Source organism: Choloepus didactylus, chromosome 3 (genome assembly GCF_015220235.1).
Source record: "Choloepus didactylus isolate mChoDid1 chromosome 3, mChoDid1.pri, whole genome shotgun sequence".
NCBI classification, from domain to species: domain Eukaryota; kingdom Metazoa; phylum Chordata; class Mammalia; order Pilosa; family Megalonychidae; genus Choloepus; species Choloepus didactylus.
The window spans coordinates 83,715,123-83,735,960 of NC_051309.1; the positions used below are offsets into that span (position 1 = coordinate 83,715,123).

The 20,838-nt window shown below is 37.2% G+C and overlaps 1 protein-coding gene across 7 annotated transcripts in view; it reads left to right on the plus strand.

The window, feature by feature from the left end:
* Positions 1-20,838, plus strand: part of FRAS1 (Fraser extracellular matrix complex subunit 1) — a 474,784-nt gene that overhangs the window by 234,856 nt on the left and 219,090 nt on the right. For 6 of the 7 annotated variants that reach the window (XR_005215891.1, XM_037830061.1, XM_037830063.1 and 3 more), the window contains one exon: positions 7,755-7,901. The exons of the other annotated variant lie outside the window; for it this stretch is intronic. Coding sequence is in view for 5 of the 6 variants with exons in the window: in XM_037830061.1 (XP_037685989.1) it covers positions 7,755-7,901 (147 nt within the window). In the remaining variant the exon portion in view is untranslated. The remainder of the gene's footprint in view (positions 1-7,754; positions 7,902-20,838) is intronic. 7 annotated transcript variants of the gene reach the window in all.

Here is a 20,838-nt window from a genome sequence, read left to right on the forward strand (position 1 = left end):
ATTTGTTACTTGGATCTTTGCATCTACATCTTTAGTTATAATGTGTGCCAGGAGCTTATCCTAAATATGAGCAGTATTCTCATGTAATACATAAACTATAAATAAGGAGTTAAATTTAAGTGAAGTTACTCAAGAGATGTTTGTAGAGCGCCCACTAAGCAGGATCAACCATATGGAAATGGGCTCTGCCCTCATGAAACTTAGGTTCTAGTGAGAGGAAAGGATAATAAATGAGTAAACTTGCTTTAGCTTTGCTTCCCACCCCACTAGTCCAAGCCATCATCAACTCTTACCAAGACCACAGCAGTAGACTCCAAATTGGTGTCCCTGCTTACATGCATCCCCTTAAACCCTCTCCATAAGACAGACAGAGAGATCTTTAAAATAAATCTGAATCACGTCCTGTATTTAGCCTGCTTAAGCCCTTTCATAACTTCACATTGCAATTAGGATCAAATTCTAACTCTTTTGCTTAGTCTCCACGGTCTACCTCTCCAGCCATGAATCACTCCACCATGCCCTACTGGGTATCTTCTGGGTTGGGCTACAAGGCTGCCTTCTGTTTCTTGAGTACCTGCATTCCTTATTGTCTCAGGTCCTTTGCTTGTGCCATCCTCTGCCTCTCTCCATGGCTGGCTGCTTCTCATCCTTTAGATCTATCTGACATTGGTCTCCGTATTCCCACCACTGTTATTCTTTTTCACAGAGCATTTAACATAGTTAGTAATTATCTCTAAATTTGCCTGAAATTAAGGCTTTCTTGTTTAGTTTAAAACTGAAAGGAGGGGATTGGAACTTGAGATTTGCAACACAGGTGTCCTTTCTTCTGCCTCCATAGGGATATCTAATTAAATTACTAAGGTAATGGTTGCCAGACAACTTGCAAACAGGAAAGTCATTCTCTTCCCCAGTTCTGATCAGAATTAATACCTCTGCAAAATAGACTGTGCTCTCTTGTGAAGCAAACATTATTTAAATGAAAATGCATTAACAAAAGTATCGGTGAGGTACTTCCGGGGAAGATGGCGGAAGAGAGAACTCCACAACTCACTACTCCTCCACGGCAGCTAGTAGACAGGCAGGAACTGTCTAAAACAACTGTTCTGTGGCTCTGGAGGCCAGGGGAGCACTGAATAGCATTCAGGGAAGAGCAGGATGAAGAGACTGAGAAACTGTAGTAAAGAACTGTGAGTGGTTCCCTCCATGGTGGCTACCTCCTCCCTACTCAAGATGGCTGCCTCTGGGTCTGGACTCTGGCTGGTTGCTGTGGACAGTGAGGGACAAGAAGTCCTCTTCCCCAAGAATGGGAGTAAGGATATAGCCAAGCAGTGATCATGGCTTTTGATTGGTGAATTCAGATTGCAGGGTCCCAGCTCTGAGCTGCTGTTTCAGTCTGCCCTGGACAGGGATGGCAGTGGCCACTGTTTCAGCCCTACCCCTGACAGGAGTGTAGGCGATGGAGGTTTAAAGACACTGTGCCTCCCTAGGGCTGCAGGGAACAGTTTGCTGAAGCGTACAGTCTGCTGGGCAGGTCAGGACAGCACAGCTTCAGGGAGTCATCAAAAAGGCTTTTGTGGTCTTTCCTGACCCTCTCCCCAGGGCTCTTTGGAGAGCTGGTGTGCACCCTCTTCATGGGTCCCTACTCTGACTGTAGAAGAAATAAAAGACCTCAACAGACCAATTACAAATAAAGAGATTGAAATGTTCATCAAAAACCTGCCAAAAGAAAGAACAGCCCAGGACCAGATGGCTTCATAGGTAAATTTTGCCAGTCATTCCAGGAATTAATACCAATTCTCCTCAAACTTTTCAAAAAAACTTGAAGAGGAGGAAACAACACCTAACTCATTCTATGAAGCCAACATTGTCATAATATCAAAGCCAGATAAAGTTACTACAAGAAAAAGAATTTACAGATCAATCTCTATAATGAATATAGATGCAAAAATCCTCAACAAAATACTTGCAAATTGAATCCAGCAGCATGTTAAAAGAATTATACACCATGTTCAAGTGGGTTTTATCTCAGGTATGCAAGGGTGGTTCAACACAAGAAAATCAGTTAATGTAATATGCCACATTAACAAATTGAAGGGGAAAAAACTGCATGATCATCTTGATTGATTCAGAAAAAGCATTTGACAAAATCCAGCATCCTTTCTTGATAATAACACTTTGAAAGATAGGAATGGAAGGAGACTTCCACAATATGATAAATGGGTATACATTAAAAACCCACAGCTAACTTCATACTCAATGGCAAAAGACTGAAAGATTTCTATCAAAGATCTGGAACAAGACAAGGAAGTTCACTGTCATCACTGTTATTCATCATTGTGGTAGAAGTTCTAATTAAAGCAGTTAGGCAAGAAAAAGAAATAAAAGGCATTCAAATCAGAAAGGAAGAAGCATCACTGTTTGCAGATGACATGCTCCTATATATAGGAAGTCCCCATAAATCTACCAAAGTTATCAGAACTAATCAATGAGTTCAGCAAAGTGGCAGGATACAGATGAACACGCAAAAATCAGTAGTATTTCTAAATGTTAGTAATGAGCAATTTGAGGAAGAAATCAAGAAAAAAATTCATTTACAATAGCAATTTAAAGAAGCAAATATATAGGAATAAATTTAACCAAGGACGTAAAGGACTTGTACACAGAAAACTACAAAACATTGCTAAAATAAATCAAAGAAGACCTAAGTAAATGGAAGGCATTCCATTTTCAAGGATGGGAAGACTAAATACCATTAAGATGTCAATTCTATCCAAATTGATTTACAGATTCAGTGCAGTCCCAATCAAAATTCCAAGAGCCTACTTTGCAGAAATGGAAAAGCCAATTATCAAATTTATTTGGATGGGTAAGGGATCCCAAATAGCCAAAAATATCTTGAAAAAGAAGAATGAAGTTCGGGAATTCACACTACCTGACTTTAAAGCATATTACAAAGTGACAGTGGTCAAAAGAGCATGTTACTGTCATAAAGATAAATATATTGACCAATGAAATGAAATTGAGGGTTCAGAAATAGTTCACATCTATGGTCAATTGATATTTGACAAGGCTGCCAAGTCCACTCACCTGGGACAGAATAAACTTTTCAACAGATGGTGCTGGGAGAACTGGATATCCATGTGCAAAAGAATGAAACAGGACCCCTATCTCACACCTTATATAAAAATTAACTCAAAATGAATCAAAGACTGAAGTATAAGAACGAGGACCTTAAAACTCCTAGAAGAAAATGTAGGGGAGCATCTTCAAGATCTTGTGATAGGCAATGGTTTCTTAGAGTTTATATCCAAAGCACAAGCAATGAAGAAAAAATAAATAAATGTGAACACTTCAAAATTAAAAATCTTTTGCTTCATAAGATTTTGTCAAGAAAGTTAAAACGGGAGAAAACATTTGGAAACCACATATCTGATAAGGGTTTAATATCCAGAATATATAAAGAAATTCTACAACTCAACAGTAAAAAGACAAACAGCCCAATTAAAAATGGGCAAAAGACTTGAAAAGACATTTTTTCAAAGAGGAAATACAAATGGCTAAGAGGCACATGAAAAGATGCTCTACATCACTGGCTATTAGGGAAATGCAAATCAAAACCCCACTGAGATATTGTTTCACACCTACTAGAATAGCCACTATTAAAAAAACAGAAAACTACAAGTATTGATGAGCCTGGGGAGAAATAGGAACACTCATTCACTGCTTGTGGGAATGTAAAATTGTACAGCTTCTGTGGAAGATAGTTTGGCAGTTCCTTTGGAAGCTAAGTATAGAATTGCCATATGATCCAGCAATATTATTGTTAGGTATATACCCAGAAGAACTGAAGGCAGGAATGCAAACAGACATTTACACTCTGATGTTCATAGCGGCATTATTCACAAATGCCAAAAGATGGGAGCAACCCAAGTGTCCACCAACCAATGAAAGGAAAAACAAAATTTGTTATATACATATAATGTAATATTATTCAGCTCTAAGAAGGAATGAAGTCCTTATGTATGAACAAGGTGGATGAACCTTGAGGACATTATGTTGAATGAAATAAGCCAGATACAAAAGGACACATATTATATGATATAATTGATATAAACTAATTATAACAAGCAAACTCATAGAGTTAGAATCTAGAATATAGGTTGCCAGTTTATAGGATGGAGATAGAGAATGGGGAACTGATAATTTGTGAAGAATTTCTATTTAGCTTGGTTTTAAATGTTTGGAAATGAATAGCAGTGACAGTAGCATGTTACTGTGAATTTAATTAATAGCACAGAATTATGTTTGTGAATGTAGCTGGAAGGGCAAATTTTGGGTTGTGTATTATACTAGAAGGAAAGTTTGAAGATCAAACATGGGCCTGTATAATATAAAGTGAACCCTGTTGTGGAAGATGGGCTATGTGTACTAGTACAAATATAATAATGTTCTCTCATGAATTATAACAAATGTACAATATTATAAGGTGTTAATAATAGGGTAGTATATAGGGAAATACATCTAATGTAAACTATGGACCATAGTTAACTACAATATTTTAATATTCTTTCATCAATTTGAACAAAAGTACCATAGGAATGCAAAGTGTCAACTTTAGGGGGGTGTATGGGAACATATTTTTTGCATGAGTTTTCTATAAATCTACAACTTATATAATTAAAATAAAATAAAAGTATTTAAAATAAAAACCATTATGTTATGCGAAATAAACCGGACACAAAGTGCTACAAAGTACATGATTCCATGTATATAACAGGTAAATATAATTAAATTTATAGAGACAGAAGAATTAGATTAGTGGTTATCCAGGGCTGGGAAGGATGTAGGTATTGAGATGTGACTGCTAGGGTTATGGAGTTTTTCTTTTAGGAGCAATGAAAATATTCTAAAATTAATTATGGTGATGAATGCACATCTCTGTGTTTATACTAAAAGCTATTGATTGTATACTTGGAATGGATTGTATGGTATGTGAATATATCTCAGTAAAACTGCTAAAAACACACACATAAAAGATCCCTAGCCATAACCCTAACCCTAGCTTTACTTAATCCTAATACTAAACTGAATCTAACCCTAAACCCTAAACCTAAAACTAACCTTACTGAACACAAACCACTAACCCAAATTCTATCTCTACCTTAACCCTATATCTTATTCTAATCCTAACACTAACATCATCTGGTCAACCCTAACCATAACCCTATGCCTAACCCAAAAAATAAACCCTAACCCTCACCCTAACTCTACCCTAGCCCGACCCATAATCATGAACCTAACCCTAATCTAAACCAAAACCTAAGACTAACCCTAAACCCAAACACTAACCCTGGCCATACCCTAACACTAAAACTTACCCTGAAATCTAACCCTATACTATGCTAACCCTAAACATAACGCTAACTCTAGCCCTTATCACTCATTGTAACCTGAACACTAACTGTAAACACTTTTACCCTAATCCTAGCACTAAACTTGTCCTTGACTATCAACTGTGTTAGTAATCTAGATATATGCATAGATATGAGTGAAATATGTGTCACAAAGTTTCCAAATATGTCACAGATGTTTGACAGCTGTCTAACAGAAGCTTACAAATCAATATTGTTAGTAAGTCAGGAAATGTGCATAGAACTATGTGAAACATGTCAGTCACATAAGTGATTCAGGGCACTCTAAGTGATTCAGGGCACTCTAACAACAAGATCATGTCTAGGCTAATCTTAACCCTAACCCTAACCCTAACCCTAATCATAAAGCCTAACCGGAACCCTAACACATTGCCCTAACCTTAACGGTAACACTAACATTAACCCTATAACTAATCCTAACCTTGCCTAACAATGTTATTACATCTTCGTAAGTGTAAAAGTGAATTTCAGTCTCCAAAATTGTCGCGTACATGATTCACAGCACTCTAAATACAAAATCATGTCATCCCTAACACTAACCCTAACTCTAACCTACCCTAAACTTATCCCTAACCTTAACCCTGAATTCAACCACTAACCCTAAACCTAAACCTTAACCCTAACCATAACTGTAACTCAAAACCTTAGCCTAAATGCCAACAGTAATCCTAACTATAATTTCAACAGTGTTAGTAAGTAAACATTAAGTGCATATAAATGAGTGAAAAATGCATTTCACTCAGTTCCTGAAACCAAGTCACATAAGTGATTCACTGCTCTCTAACACCACCATCATGTGCTTCCTGACCATAACATTTGCTGTAACTCTAATCCAATCTAACCCTAACCTTACCCAAACACTACCCTAACTCTAAACCCTAACGCTAAACATAACCCCTACCTAACCCTGAGGCCTAACTCTAACCGTAACACTAACCCTGTAATAATACTAACACAAACCCTAACCCTAAAAACAAACAAAGCGTAGGTGGGATTAGCCATAGAACTGCTACCCACATCAGAAAGCATTCAGTCATTCAGAATAGACCTCTCTTTGCAGGAGTGCTAAGGTGAAGAGAAAACATGAACAGTAGTAATAAAAGAAATAAAAGTAGTTATAAAAAAAGAAGAGGAAGTTTTAGAATCTTAAAGGAATAACTCTGATCTAGGAACAACAAATATTTGGGAACTGAAGGCATGAGAGAAAAGCAGGCTGTATGTGGTTCCTCAAGAAGATAATATTAAGGAAAAACTGAGAGACAGAGGGAGACTGAAAAGGTTGTGGGCAAGGATAGAAGGGAGCAAGGTAGAGACTGTAAGGGAGGCAAAGAGCATTTGATATTGAGTAGGACCCAGTCCTTGAACATTCTGTTTCAAAGTCTAGAGTAAATGGCATCTCTCCTTAGCTGACTCTTTTTTTTTTAACAGTTTTATTCACATAGGATACAGTCTTTCCTAAATCAGTGGCTCTTGGTATAATCACATAGTTATGCATTCACCACTATAGTCAATTTGAGAACATTCTCATTTCTTCTGAAGAAAAAAATCCCATACCCATTATAGCCCCCTATTTTTGACATTTAGGTTTGGTGTAGTGCCTTTGTTACCATTAATGAAAGAATATTGCAATGTTACTGTTAACCATAGACCTTAGTCTTAGTTAACTATAGACCGTATAACACCCTATTATTAACACTTTGTAACAGTGACATATGTTTGTTCTAGTTCATGTAAGAACTTGTATTTATAGAATTCACCACCATCATTGTCTACTCTAGAATTTACTAAGTTATACAGTCCCAGTTTTTATCCTCTAGCTTTCCTTCTGGTGACATACACAACTCGAGCCTTCCTCTTTCAGTCAACTCACACTCAGCTTTGTTAATTACACTTACAGTATTGTGCTACCATCACACAGTATTGTTCCTTAGCTGATTCTTGATGGTGGGAGGTGGGAGGTGGTTATCCTGTTGAAATTTTGTTGTGTATATGAAAAAGGCAAGGCAAAGGAGGGCCATCTGATTTCATTAGAAAGTCATTCTTTGTCTAGAAAACTCTTATTTCCTTCCTGGTGATTCACTTGACTCAAAAGGCTCTGATTTCCTGTTCCAAATCTCTTAGCAATAATTTCCTGAAATTGTACTTCTGGACAACAGCAATCAGTTATTTTTAAGGAATGTGGGAGCAGGGATGTACATATATGCATAGTAGTTTAGGAACCAAGGAGCCAATATCCTTGTGAATTCTAAGACCTTTTGAAGAAAAATTACAACTGGTCCTCTCTACTGTAGATTGTTAACTGGTTTTGTTGTTTATCTGCAGTTTGCCACGAGTCTTGTGCAGCGTGTTGGGGGCCGACAGAGAAGAACTGCTTGGCCTGTAGAGACTCCATCATCCATGTGCTGAGGGAGGGCAGCTGTGAGACCAGCTGTGGTGAAGGCTTTTACAACAAGCAGGGGATCTGTAGTGGTACGTGCTGAGCTTTTTTCTTTTTTTTCTTTTTTTAATTTTTAATTAGGTAAGTGGTAGGTATACCAAAATATTGTGCAGAAAATACAGAATATTTGATATTTGGTAGAGCTCCCGTCACACACAGTATTCTTTATCATTAACACTTTTCATTAGAGTGGTACCTTTGTTAAAGTTGACAAAACAATATTATACTTACATGATTCACTGTAGTCCATAGCTTACATTAGGGTCTACTGTTTGTGTTGTGTAGTTCTATGGATTTAAAAAATTTTTATTCTGGAAACATTTAGAAACTGAAATTTCCTCCTTTTAACCACATTCAAATTTATAATTCAGTGGTGATAATTAAATTCACAATATTGTGCTGACATCTCCATCCATTACCAAAACTTTTCCATCACCCCAAACAGAAACTATATATTAATTAAACATTAACTCCCCATTCCCTTTTCCCACCCCTGACCCTCGTAACCTGTATTCTAGTTTCTGAACTGATGATTTGCCTATTCTAATTATTTCATGTCAGTGAGATCACGCAATATTTGTCCTTTTGTGTCTGCCTTACGTCGCTCAAGATGTCTTCAGGGTTCATCCATGTTGTCAAATGAATCAGAACTTCATTCCTTTTTAATGCTGAATTAATTCTCCATTGTATTTATATACTTCATTTTGTTTATTCATCTGTTTAAGGAAATTGAGGTTGTTTCTATTTTTGGAAATTGTGAATGGGGCTGCCATGAACATAGATGTGCGGATATGTGTTTGAGTTCCTGCTTTCAAATCTTTTGGTCAATAATTAGAAGTGGAGTGAGATTGCTGGGTCATATGATAATTTTATACTTAGCTTTCTGAGGAATTGCCAAACTTTTTCGCAGCAGTTTCACTGTTTTACATTCCCACCAACAATGAATGAATGCTCCTGTTTCTCTACATCTGCTCCAATACTTGTTCTTTTCTTTTTTTCAATGGTAGCCATTCTAGTAGGTGTGAAATGGTATCTCATTTTAGTTTTGATTGGCATTTTCTTGATGGCCAATGATGTTGAGCAGCTTTACATAGGCTTTTTGGCCATTCATTGGTTTTTAAAGAAATGTCTATTCAAGTCTTTTGCCCATTCCTTTAAATGAGGTTGTTTATCTTTATGCTATTGAGTTATATGATTTCTGTATATATTCTAGATATTAGTCTCTTACTGGATATATGGTATCCAAATATTTTCTCTCATTCTTTGGGCTGTCTTTTTACTTTCAGGATAAAATCCTTTGATGCACAGAAGTTTTTAATTTTGAGGAAGTCTCATTTATCTAGTTTTTCTTTTGTTGCTTGTGGTTTTGGTGTAAAGTCTAAGAAACTATTGCCTAATACAAGGTCTGGAAGATTTTCCCTATATTTTCTTCTGGGATTTTTATAGGTTTGGTTCTTATGTTTAGGTCTTGGATCCATTTTGAGTTAATTTTTGTATATGTTGTGAAGTAGGGGTCCACATACATTCTGTTCCATATGGAAATCCAATTTTCTCAACATATTTGTTGAGGAGATTCTTCTTTCCCAATTGAGTTGACTTGGCACCCTCATCAAATATCAGTTGGCCAGGAACGAGAAGGTCTATTTCTGGACTCTCAATTCAATTCCATTGGTCTCTATGTCTGTCCTTATGATAGTAAACATGCAGTATTGATTTCTTTAGTTTTGTAATAAGTTTTAAAATCAGGAAGTGTGAATCTTCTAATTATACATTCTTCTTTTTTGAGATGGTTTACCTATTCAGGGCCTCTTGTCCTTCTGTAAGAATTTGAATGTTAGCCTTTTGATTTCTGCAGAGACTGTTGTTAGGATGTTTGTTGAGATTGTATTTAATATGTAAATTGATTTTGATAGAATTGACATCTTAACAGTACTTAGTCTTCCAGTCCTTGAACATGGAATGTCCTTCCATTTATTTAGTTCTTCTTTGATTCTTTTCAGCAATGTTTTCTAGTTTTCTGTGTTCAGTCCTTTACATCTTGGTTGAATCTATTTCTAGATATTTGATTCTTTAAGTTGTTATTTTAACTGTATTTTTTCTTGATTTCCTCTTCGGATTGTTCATTATATGTGTATAGAAACACTACTGATTTTTATGTTTTGATCTTGTACACACTCCCTCACCCCATACATAATGTTCTGAATTCATTTATTAGCACCAGTAACTTTGTTGTAGATTCTTAAGGGTTTTCTCTATATAGGATCATGCCATCTTTTACCTTACACTATGAATTAGCAGGTGTTCCTTTCTCTTCATTTTTTTGAAAGAGTTTGAGCATTATGGCTGTTAATTCTTCTTAGAATATTTGCTAAAGTTCACCAATGAAGGCATCTTAACACTAGCTTTTCTTTGTTGGAAGGTTTTGATTACTGATTCACACTGTTTGCTTGTTTTTGGACTGTTGAGACCTTCTATTTCTTCTTGAGTCAGTGTAGGTGGTTTGTGCATTTCTAGGAATTTTTTCCCATTTCATCTATGTTATTGATATTGTTGGTGTATATTGGGGAGTTTGAACCATGTCTCCCACAAAAGGCATATTCAGGTCCCAAGCCCTAGTCCTGTGGAATTGAACCCATTTATAAATAAGACCTTTGAAGATGTTATTAATTAAGATATACCCAAACTGCATGAGGGTAGGTCTTAATCCAATATGGCTGAAATCCTCATAAGCAAAGGAAATTGAACATGGAAGAGAGAAGCCATGTGGAGCAGCCAGAAACTAGAAGTCAATGGAAAAGAATGGAGGATGCCATAATGTGCACTGCCATGTGACGGAAAAGCCGGGAAACCTCAAAGGTTGCCACCCAGCCAGCAGCTACACACCTGGGAGGAAGCAATCCTTCTAGCCTCTGAAACCATGAGTCAATAAATTTCTGTTAACAAATGCCCATTGTGTGGTATTTTTTTAAGAAGCCAGGAAACCAAAACTGCATACAATTGTTCATGGTTTCCTCTAATAAGCCTTTTTATTTCTGCAGGGTCAGTAGTAATGTCCCTGTTTTAATTTCTTATTTTAGTTACTTGAGTCCTCTCTCTATTTTTCTTTGTCAGTCTAACTAAAGATTTTACTGATCTTTTCAAAGAACCATCTTTTTGTTTCATTGATTCTCTTTATTGCTTTTTATTCTCTAATTCATTGGTCTTTGTTCTAATCTTTGTTGTTTCCTTCCTTCTGCTCACTTTGGGTTTAATTTCTCCAGGTGTGAGGTCAGGTCTCTGATTTGAAATCTTTCTCCTTTTTTAAAGTAAGCATTTAGAGCTATAAATTTCCTTCTCAGTGCTCCCTTTACTGCATCCCATATGTTTTGGTATTGATGTTTTCATTTTCATTCACCTCAAGATTTTTCCCAATTTCCCTTGTGATTTCCTTTTTGACTCATTGGTTGTTTTGTTTAATTTCTAGATGTTTGTGAATTTTCCAGTCTCCCTCTGTTCTTTTCTTGATTTCTAGCTTCACTCCATTGTGGTTGTAGAAGATACAGTGTATGATTTCAATATTTTTAGATTTATTGAGACTTTTTTTCAGCTAAAATATCGTCTATCCTAGATATTGATCCATGTGCACTAGAGAAGAATGTGTATTCCGGTGCAGTTGGGTGAAATGTTTTATATATGTCTGTTAGGTCAAGTTGTTCTATAGTACCATTTACATCTTCTATTTTCTTACTGATCGCCTGTGTAGATGTGCTATGTGTTATTGTAACTGGTGTTTTGATGTCTCCTACTGTTAATGTAAAAATGCCTATTTCTCCCTTCAAAATCTGTGGGTATTTACTTCATATATATTGGGACTCTGCCATTATGTGCGTATATATTTATAATTGTTCTGTCTTGTTCAATTGGCCCCTTCATCAGTATATTGTGACCCTCTTTGTCCCAGATAATAGGTTTTGACTTAAAGTCTATCTTATTTGATATTAGTTTATTTAACCCACATCTTTTTTGGTTACTATTTGCTTGGAATTATTTTTTCATCCTTTTGATTTCAACCTACTTGTGTCTTTGTATTTAAGGCAAGTCTCTTGTAAACAGCATATGGTTGGGTCATGCTTTTTTATTCATTTGGTCAATCTCTGCCTTTTGACTGGAGAGATTAGTCCATTTACATTTAAAGTAATTTCCATTGATGCAGGAACTTCTCCCATTTTGCTATTTGGTCCTTGTTAAGTCTTATACCTTTTATGTTCCTCAATTCTGTCATTAATTCCTGCTTTCATATTTATTTGGCTTTTTTGCAGTGTATGATATTGGTCCTTTCTCATTTCTTTTTGTATATATTTTCCATATATTGCCTTTGTGGTTACCTTGGGGCTTAAATTTTACATCCTCAATCTGTAACAATCACATTTGATGTGATACCAGATTAACTTCAATAGAATATACAAACACTGTTTCTATGCCTCTCCATTCCTCCATCTTTTTGTCATACTTGGTTATGGATTATAACTTTATATACTGTGTGTCAAAAAATTATTTTTTATACATTTGCATTTTAGAACTTTGATAGTTAAAGAGTCAACTAGCCTGGTTATGGTGTCCAGTTGTTTGTTCAAGCAAGCACTGGCCTGATGATTACTGTGAGGATATTTCATGGGCTTAAATCATCAGTAAGTTGATTGCATCTGTGGCTGATTATCTTCAACAATGAGAGAAGTCTCATCCAATCAACTGAAGGCTTTAAAAGGAGAGTAATGATATCAGCAGTCTAAAGAGGGAGTTTTCATTTCTACCTCAGTCATCCATCTTCTACTAGTGAATTCATCAAAGACCTTCATTAAAGTTCCCAGCTTGCTCAACTGCACTATGGAATTTGGGCTTGCCTGTACCCACCTGTTCTAGTTTGCTAATGCTGCCAGAATGCAAAACACCAGAAATGGATTGGCTTTTATTAAAGGGGGTTTATTTGGTTACACAGTTACAGTCTTAAGGCCATAAAGTGTCCAAGGTAACACATCAGCAATTGAGTACCTTCACTGGAGGATGGCCAATGGTGTCCGGAAAATCTCTGTTAGCTGGGAAGGCACCTGGCTGGCATCTGCTCCAGAGTTCTGGTTTCAAAATGGCTTTCTTCCAGGATGTTCCTCTCTAGGCTGCAGTTCTTTAAAAATGTCACTCTTAGTTGCTCTTGGGGTGTTTGTCCTGTCTTAGCTTCTCCGGAGCAAGAGTCTGCTTTCAACGGCCATCTTCAAACTGCCTCTCATCTGCAGCTACCGTCTCAGCTTCTGTGCATTCTTCGAAATGTCCCTCTTGGCTGTAGTAAGCCCACTTCTGTCTGAGCTTATATAGTGCTCCAGTAAACTAATCAAGGCCCATGCTGAATGGGTGGGGCCATAACTCCATGGAAATTATCCAATCAGAGTTATTACCCACAGTTGGGTGGGGCGCATTTCCATGGAAACAGCCTAATCCAAATGTTCCAACTTAATCCCCACTAATATGTCTGTTCCACAAGATTGCATCAAAGAATATGGCTTTTTCTGGGGGACATAATACATTCAAACCAGCACACCACCATTGTGTGAGACAATTATTATAAAAATCTCATGAGTTTTGGTTCTGTTGTTCCATTGGTCTGATTCCCTAGAGAACTCTGACTAATACACACCTGTAAGAAGTAAAAAGTGAAATTACATACCAAAAAATTCAATGCAATGGTACTGGCATTTCGAATTACACATATAGCTACATTTACCGGAGATTTTAATTCTTTATGCTGCTTTGATCCATTGTCTAGTGTCCTTTCCTTTCAGGCCAAAGAACTCCCTTTAGTATTGCTTTTAGGGCAAGATTCATGGTGATGAACTTCTTCAGCTTTTATTTTTCTGGGAATGCTTTAATTTCTCCCTCATTTTGGAAGATATTCTCACCAGATATAAAACTCTTGGTTGACAATTGTTTTCTTTCAGCAGTTTAAATATTTTTCCCACTACCTTTTTCCCTCCGTGGTTTTGATGAGAAATAAGCACTTAATCTTATTGGGACTGCCATGTACATAATGCTTTTCTCTAGCCACTTTCATAACTGTCTTCTGTCCTTGGCATTCGACCGTTTGACTACTATTTATCTGGGTTTGGTTATCTTTGGGTTTATCCTGTTTGGGGTTCATTCAGCTTCTTGAATGTGTATACTGGTGTCTTTCATTAGATTTCAGGAGTTTTGCCATTATTTCTTTGAATATTCCTTCTGTTATTTTCTCTCTTTCTTTTCCTTCTTTTGCTCCAATAATACATATTTTGATATGTTTATTGGTGTTCCATAGGTCTCTTAGACTCTATTAACTTTTATTCATTCTTTTCATTTCTGTTCCTCAACTTGAATCATTCCCATTGTTTTGTCTTTGAGGCACTGATCCTTCTGGCAGCTCATACATGCTGTTGAAACTCTCTACAGAATAGTTTATTTCAGTTATCATGGTCTTTAATGCCAGTATCTTTGTTTGGTTCATTTTTCAAATTTCTGTCACTTTATTGATATTCTCATCTTGTTCTTTCATCATTTTCCCAATATACTTTATTTCTTTCCCCTGTCTTCCTTTTTCTCTTCGTGGATATTGAAGAACACTTTAACATTTCTTTGTCTAGTATGTCCAAAGTCTGGTCTTCTTCCTTGCTGTTTTCTGAATTTTTATCTCATTCCTTTCAATGGGCCATCATTTCTTGTTTTGTTTTGTGTGTGTGTGTGTGTGTGTGTGTGTGTGTGTGTTTGTCTTGTTAACTTTTGTTTTCTCCTATGTATTTCAATATGTCAGTGTGTTAACTCTGGAATTTAGTCCCTGAGCTGTCTTTCTCTTAAGTTTGTGTTCAGCTAGTGAAATGACAGAAATTTCCTTGAGTGTCAAGAGCTAACAAAAACAAAAAATTCCAATGTGTAAAACACCTTTCACAGTCTTTTCAAATTGGCTCTGAGCTTAGTCCTTCTCTGAAGAAGATCAGCCTGAGGCAAAAGTGTCGGGTTCTCTCTATTTTTTCTGAGCCTGGGTCTTGTACTGGGCTTGTTCTGGCTTGCTTGTGGGCTTAGTAATTCTACTGTTTACAGGAGTTCAAATGCTCCCGCTATTCCCTATGAAATAGGTCACCCTTCAGAGTGCTCTATTGTGTGTAGTAGAACTAGTAATCCTTTGCCCTCAGCCCATTTGATTTAATTGTTTCTCAGACTGCTGTAGTTAACTACAAGTGCTATTGCCTGAAGTACTGGAAGGGTAAGCCTGAGACCAGTGTCCTGGTTCAGTCTTTTAGGCTGCCACCCAGTAGACTGGCACCACAGTATGTGCATAGGGGTTAGTATGCTGTCTCTGTTATAGGGTCAGGGACCACAATGAGCTGGATCCACACTGCACCAGAAAGGAATTAGGGGAGGGGCCAGCAAATGTGCCACATGCTTCTATGGTCTTTTTTTTTTTTTTTTTTTTTAACATTTTTAGAAAAGTTTATTTCTTTGATTCTGGATCCAAGTAAGGCTCATACATTGTGACTGGTTAATATGCCTTTTGAAACTCTTACTCCAAAACCTCTGCTCCATCTCTTCCTCTCCCCTTTTTTTCCCTTGTAATTTACTCATTGAAGAAAAGATTTTCCATAGTCTGGGTTTTGCTAATTGCCTTGCTATATTGCAGTTTAACATATTCCTCTGTCCTCTGTATTTCCTAAAAATTTCTATTTGGATTCTAGAGGCTTAATCTGATTCAGATTTGACATTTTTGGCAACATCACTTCATTGTGATGGTGTGTTCTCCCATCAGGAGGTACATAATGTCTGGTTTCATCTCTTTTTGTGATGTTAGCTGCCATTGTTGCACAATATCTATATCCCTGTATTTAAAAATTTTTTTTAAATTAAACTCAGTTTTATTGAAATATATTCACATACCATACAATCATCTATGATGTACATGGTTCACAGTACCATCATATAGTCATACATTCATTTCTGATCATTTTTTAAGTTGTGTTTTCTTGATTTAGCCCTCACCCAGTTATTCCAACCCTTTCACTGTTTTCTGGTGTTTTGAAGAAGATGGCTCTGGCAGTTTTTGGTAGCTGTTTAAAGATTCTGGGGGAATGGAACCCTGGAGCATTCTTACACTGCCATCTTGATCAACCAGAAGTCAGTGCTGGGCATTTGATGGCAAAGCATCTGTTTCCTAGACCCAAATCCCAACTTCTCTATCCATACCAGACTGCCTTTTGTATATGCTGAAGACAATAAGAATCTCTTATGCCATCCATGGGAAGACCCTCTATTGGTGTTTGTGCCAGTGACTTAATGCCAAAGCAATTATTGTCTATTCTATCTTTACTACTCACTGCCATGATAGTAAGAGTTAACCCACCTTAGTTCTTCCTCCTGCCAGGCACTGCTCCAAATGCTCTGTAATATTAACCCATTAAGTGACAAGAGAGTATAGGCATAAAAGCATGGCAGTAGGCAAGTGTGCCAGTTTGAATGTATTATGTCCTCCAAAACACCATTATCTTTGATGTAATCTTGTGTGGGCAAACGTATCAGTGTTGATCAGATTGTAATTCTTTGAGTGCTTCCATGGAGATGTGCCCTACCAAACTGTGGGTGATGACTCTGATTGGATTATTTCCATGGAGGTGTTACCCCACCCATTCAGGGTGGGTCTAAATTAAATCACTGGAGCCATATAAATGAGCTGACAAACAGAAGGAACTCAGTGCAGCTGAGAGTGACATTTTGTAGAGGAGCTATAGCCGAGAGGGACATTTTGAAGAAGCTGAGTGAGAGTAGCTGCAGATGAGAGACAGTTTGAATGCTGTTAAAAGCAGACTTTTGCTCCGGAGAAGCTAAGAGAGGACAAACACCCCAAGAGCAACTGAGGGTGACATTTTTGAGGAACTGCGGCCTAGAGAGGAACATCCTGGGAGAAAGCCATTTTGAAACCAGAACTCTGGAGCGGACACCAGCCACATGCTTTCCCAGCTAACAGAGGTTATCCGGACACCATTGGCCATTCTCCAGTGAAGGTACCCGATTCTTGATCACTTACCTTGGACACTTCATGGCCTTTAGACTGTAACTTTGTAACCACATAAACCACCTTTATAAAAGCCAATCCATTTCTGGTGTTTTGCATTCCAGCAGTGTTAGCAAACTAGAATAGCAAGTTACTTAATCTCTTTGTGTGTCAGTTTCCCATTTGAAAACAGGGATAATAAATAGTAGTTCCTGAGGTAGACAGATTAATTCTCCCCCCAAAGATGTCCACATCTTAGTCCCCAGGACCTGTGAATATTTTACCTTCTATGTCAAAAGGGACTTTGCAGGTTTGGTTAAATCAAAGATCTTGAGATGTGGAGATTATGATTATTGTGGAACTTCCAGATGAGCTTGATGTAATCCCAAGGGTTCTTAAGTGAGGATGGAAACAGAGGTCAGAGTGAAGTGATAAAGGAGCCATCAGCAAAGCAGTGTGGGCTCTAGAATCTGTAGAAAGACAAGGAAACAGATTCTCCTATAGAGCATCCAGAAGGACGCCTTCTCCTTTGACGTCTTGATTTTAGAACTTCAGATCTCCCAGACTGTAAGATAATAAATTTGTGTTGTATTAAGCCACTAAGTTTGTGATAATTTGTTACAGCAGCTAAAGGAATCTGATATACACCCAACTCGGAAGGTTGTTGGGGATTGTGTTGCTATATGCCAAGGTCTTAGAACAGTGCTGACATAGAGTAGGTGGAATGTAAGTGTTAGGGGTTTAATCCTTACAACATATTCATAGGGTAAGTATTATTATCATGTTCATTTCCCAGGTGAGAAAACACAGGTTAAGAAACTTGCTCAATATTAAATAGTTCATCAGTGGCAGAGTTGGGTTTCCAGCCTAGGTCTTCTGGTTCTAGATCTTAACTGCATCTTACCCACTTGACTGCCTCACTGTAATGTGATACCACCCTATTTTATCTCTTTTCCTCTCCTTCGTTTTCTTCCTCTTCCTCTTTGTCTTCTCATCTGTCTTTAGATGAGTTCGCTACCCCTCTGGGCATTTTTACATCCCCAGGTAGGCCCCTGACTGTGAATGAAGAGTTTGAATTGTGTTTGCTGTTATGGTCATAACTACAGAATGGCTGTGATGACTTTTTTTAATATGTAACTAAGTCTACTAAATCAATAAAAATGTGCAGCCCACAAAACTTTCTTGAGTTATCCTCATTTTGTTCACAGAGCAGGACAACAGCAAAAATGAGATGATCTCTGGCACCTGACCAATCCACTTGTCTTAGGGAAGAGAGATAGCCCTTGACAGCTGCTTGCTTAAAGCTGTGCAAAGATCCATCAACATGGACGGTATAAAAAATCTCACCCGGTGTGGATGAGTCACAAGTGACTTTTGTGTGGATTCGGGAGAGAGGAAGTAAAGAAAGGCCAGGTTGCCATTTGCCTGAGTATTTAAATTTTTTTCTCTGTCAGCATCACTTTCCTGCTCAATTAAGCCAGATGTATTCTCTAAAGGTCAACACATGTCAAATTTGCAGTAATCCAAAGGCCTAAAGGCATTTACCCTTTGAATCCCTGAGGAGGCTGGTTATTGCTACTGAAGAAAGAGTGGAGACACTGACCTACTACTGAGAAGCAACATTAGCTGGGGTGAGAAAGAAACTTGCTGGGGAAGCAGTGAATTTAAAAGAGGCAAAATAGTGAGTGTGAGCCTGGAGGCAGGGAGGGATGGAAATCTAATTGGGTTTAAAGATTGCATGGAAAAAAAAACAGAGCTCCTTGTGGACAGGAGGGAAAAAAAGTAGACTACTTAACAAATGGCATAGGGAGAGAGTTATACATCTGAAATGCTGTCTGCATGAATTGTGAAAAGCATCAGAAAGAAAACTCCCAAACAGGAGGATGGACTTTTGCTGACACTAATTAGCCAACTAGTCAATTGATCAATAAGCAGTTGCTAAAAACATACCATGTGCTTAACTTGATATGAGATTTTGTGATAAAATTGACATTAACCAACAGACGTTTTAGTAAATGAGACTGGAGCTTGTACTTGTCCTAAAATGGTTTGTGTTCCCTAACTTTTTATCAAATGCCTTCAGAAATGGTCACATAAATATTTTCTAAAACAAGGGTGAACCAAGTTACTGATTGGTATCAGAATGTTAATTAAGACATCTGATGCTGATAATGCGGACTTATTTGCAATTCAGATTAATGATATTTGAGATAAAGAACTGCTGGTGTTGGTTTAATAATTTATAGCCAAGCAGCTCATATCTGTAGAAATCTCAAAGTCAAGTGCTGAGAAAAATCCAGCTCAGCCAATTTTAAATGGTGGTAGTCCTGGCTGCAAGAACTTACGGTAACCAAGTTCATCTGTGGTACTTGTATTGACTTTTACAAATATTACATATAAAGAGTGGGTCAATTCAAAGGAAAAAACCTCCTCATTCTTTAGTCTCTTAAGTACATGTGCTAATATGAAAGGCTTTTCTGATCCTAGCTAACATAATAAATCAAAGCAAGTTCAGAGATTTCTGTTGGCCGTGCTCTCCCTCCCTTCCTCCTCTTTCCTTTCTCTTTTTCCTCTCTCCTTTTTTTCTTTCCTTTTATCCTCATTTGCATACCTGGGCCACACAGCCATTTAAAATTTTCTTCTTTTTGTTTCTAAGAACTCATGCAATCTGGGCATTATTTTTGTTTTGCTTTGTTTTGTTGCTTTTATTTATTTATTTACTTTACTTCTCAGTGGTGTTATTGCAATGTAGTCACATATACAATCCACCCAAACTGTACAAGTAATGCATTCCTCACCACAATCAATTTTAGAACATTTTCATTGCTCAAAAGAAATTTAAAAAAAAACAAAACCATATCCCATATCCTAATCCCCCCTATTATTGACCGTTAGCATTGGTGCAATACATTTGTTACTGTTGATAAAAAAATGCTAAAACATTACTGTTAACTATAGAACATAGTTTGTGGTAAGTGCATTTTTTCCCATATACCACTCTATTATTAACTTCTTGTATCCGCATTGTTGTTTTGCATGCATGCATTTTTAATTTTATTAAATGATAATGCTGAGAGTTCATGTTGTACCCTACTTTTTTCTTTCACTCAGCACTATGTTTTTAGGGTTCTCCCATGTTGCTGTATCATCTAATCTATTGCTATCCTGTACTGTCAGCATCCCCACAGTTTATTCATCCACTTTCCCAGGGACCACCACAAGATTGACTGCAGCCAGGTGCTGTCACTAAAAAGCAAAAGGGAAGAAGCCTTGAACATGTCCCATTATGGACCAGTGTGGAGGATCCCTGGAATTTATATCCTGGGGCAGAATTGTTGGTTTCTAGGCTCTGCATAGTCTTTATTTAACTAAGTAGTGCCAGGTTGGCAACATGAGGGTTCTTTCATTTCCCCATTCTTGCCACCATTTGGGGTTATCCAGCTTCTGATTTTTTCTGGTAAATAAGTACAAGGTGATCCTTCATTTCAATTTACATGTTTCTGATTACTAATGAGCTTAATCATCTCTTCCTGTTGGACTTTTGAGTTTCCTCTTTTATAAATTGCTTTTTAATGTGCTTCCCCCACTGTTTTATTGGGCTTGCTGCCTTTTTATTGTGATTTTTTGGCGTTCCTTGTATGTTACAGATATTAACCCTTGTCAGTTTTAAAAATATAAATATTTTCCCATTCCTTTGCCTTTATCTTTGAATATGATGCCTTTGTTGAACAGAAATCCTTACTTTGTTATTTTTTGCTTTAAGGCTTTGATTTTGAATTTTTTCTTAATAAGTTCTACTCTGCCTCAAATTCACAAAGAAGTTCTTCTACATTTTGTTTTATTAATTTGGTGATTTCATCTCAACTTGATCCATCTGGAGTCTGCCTACGTGTATGAGTTTAAGTAGGGGTCTAGTTTTATTTTTCTCCATT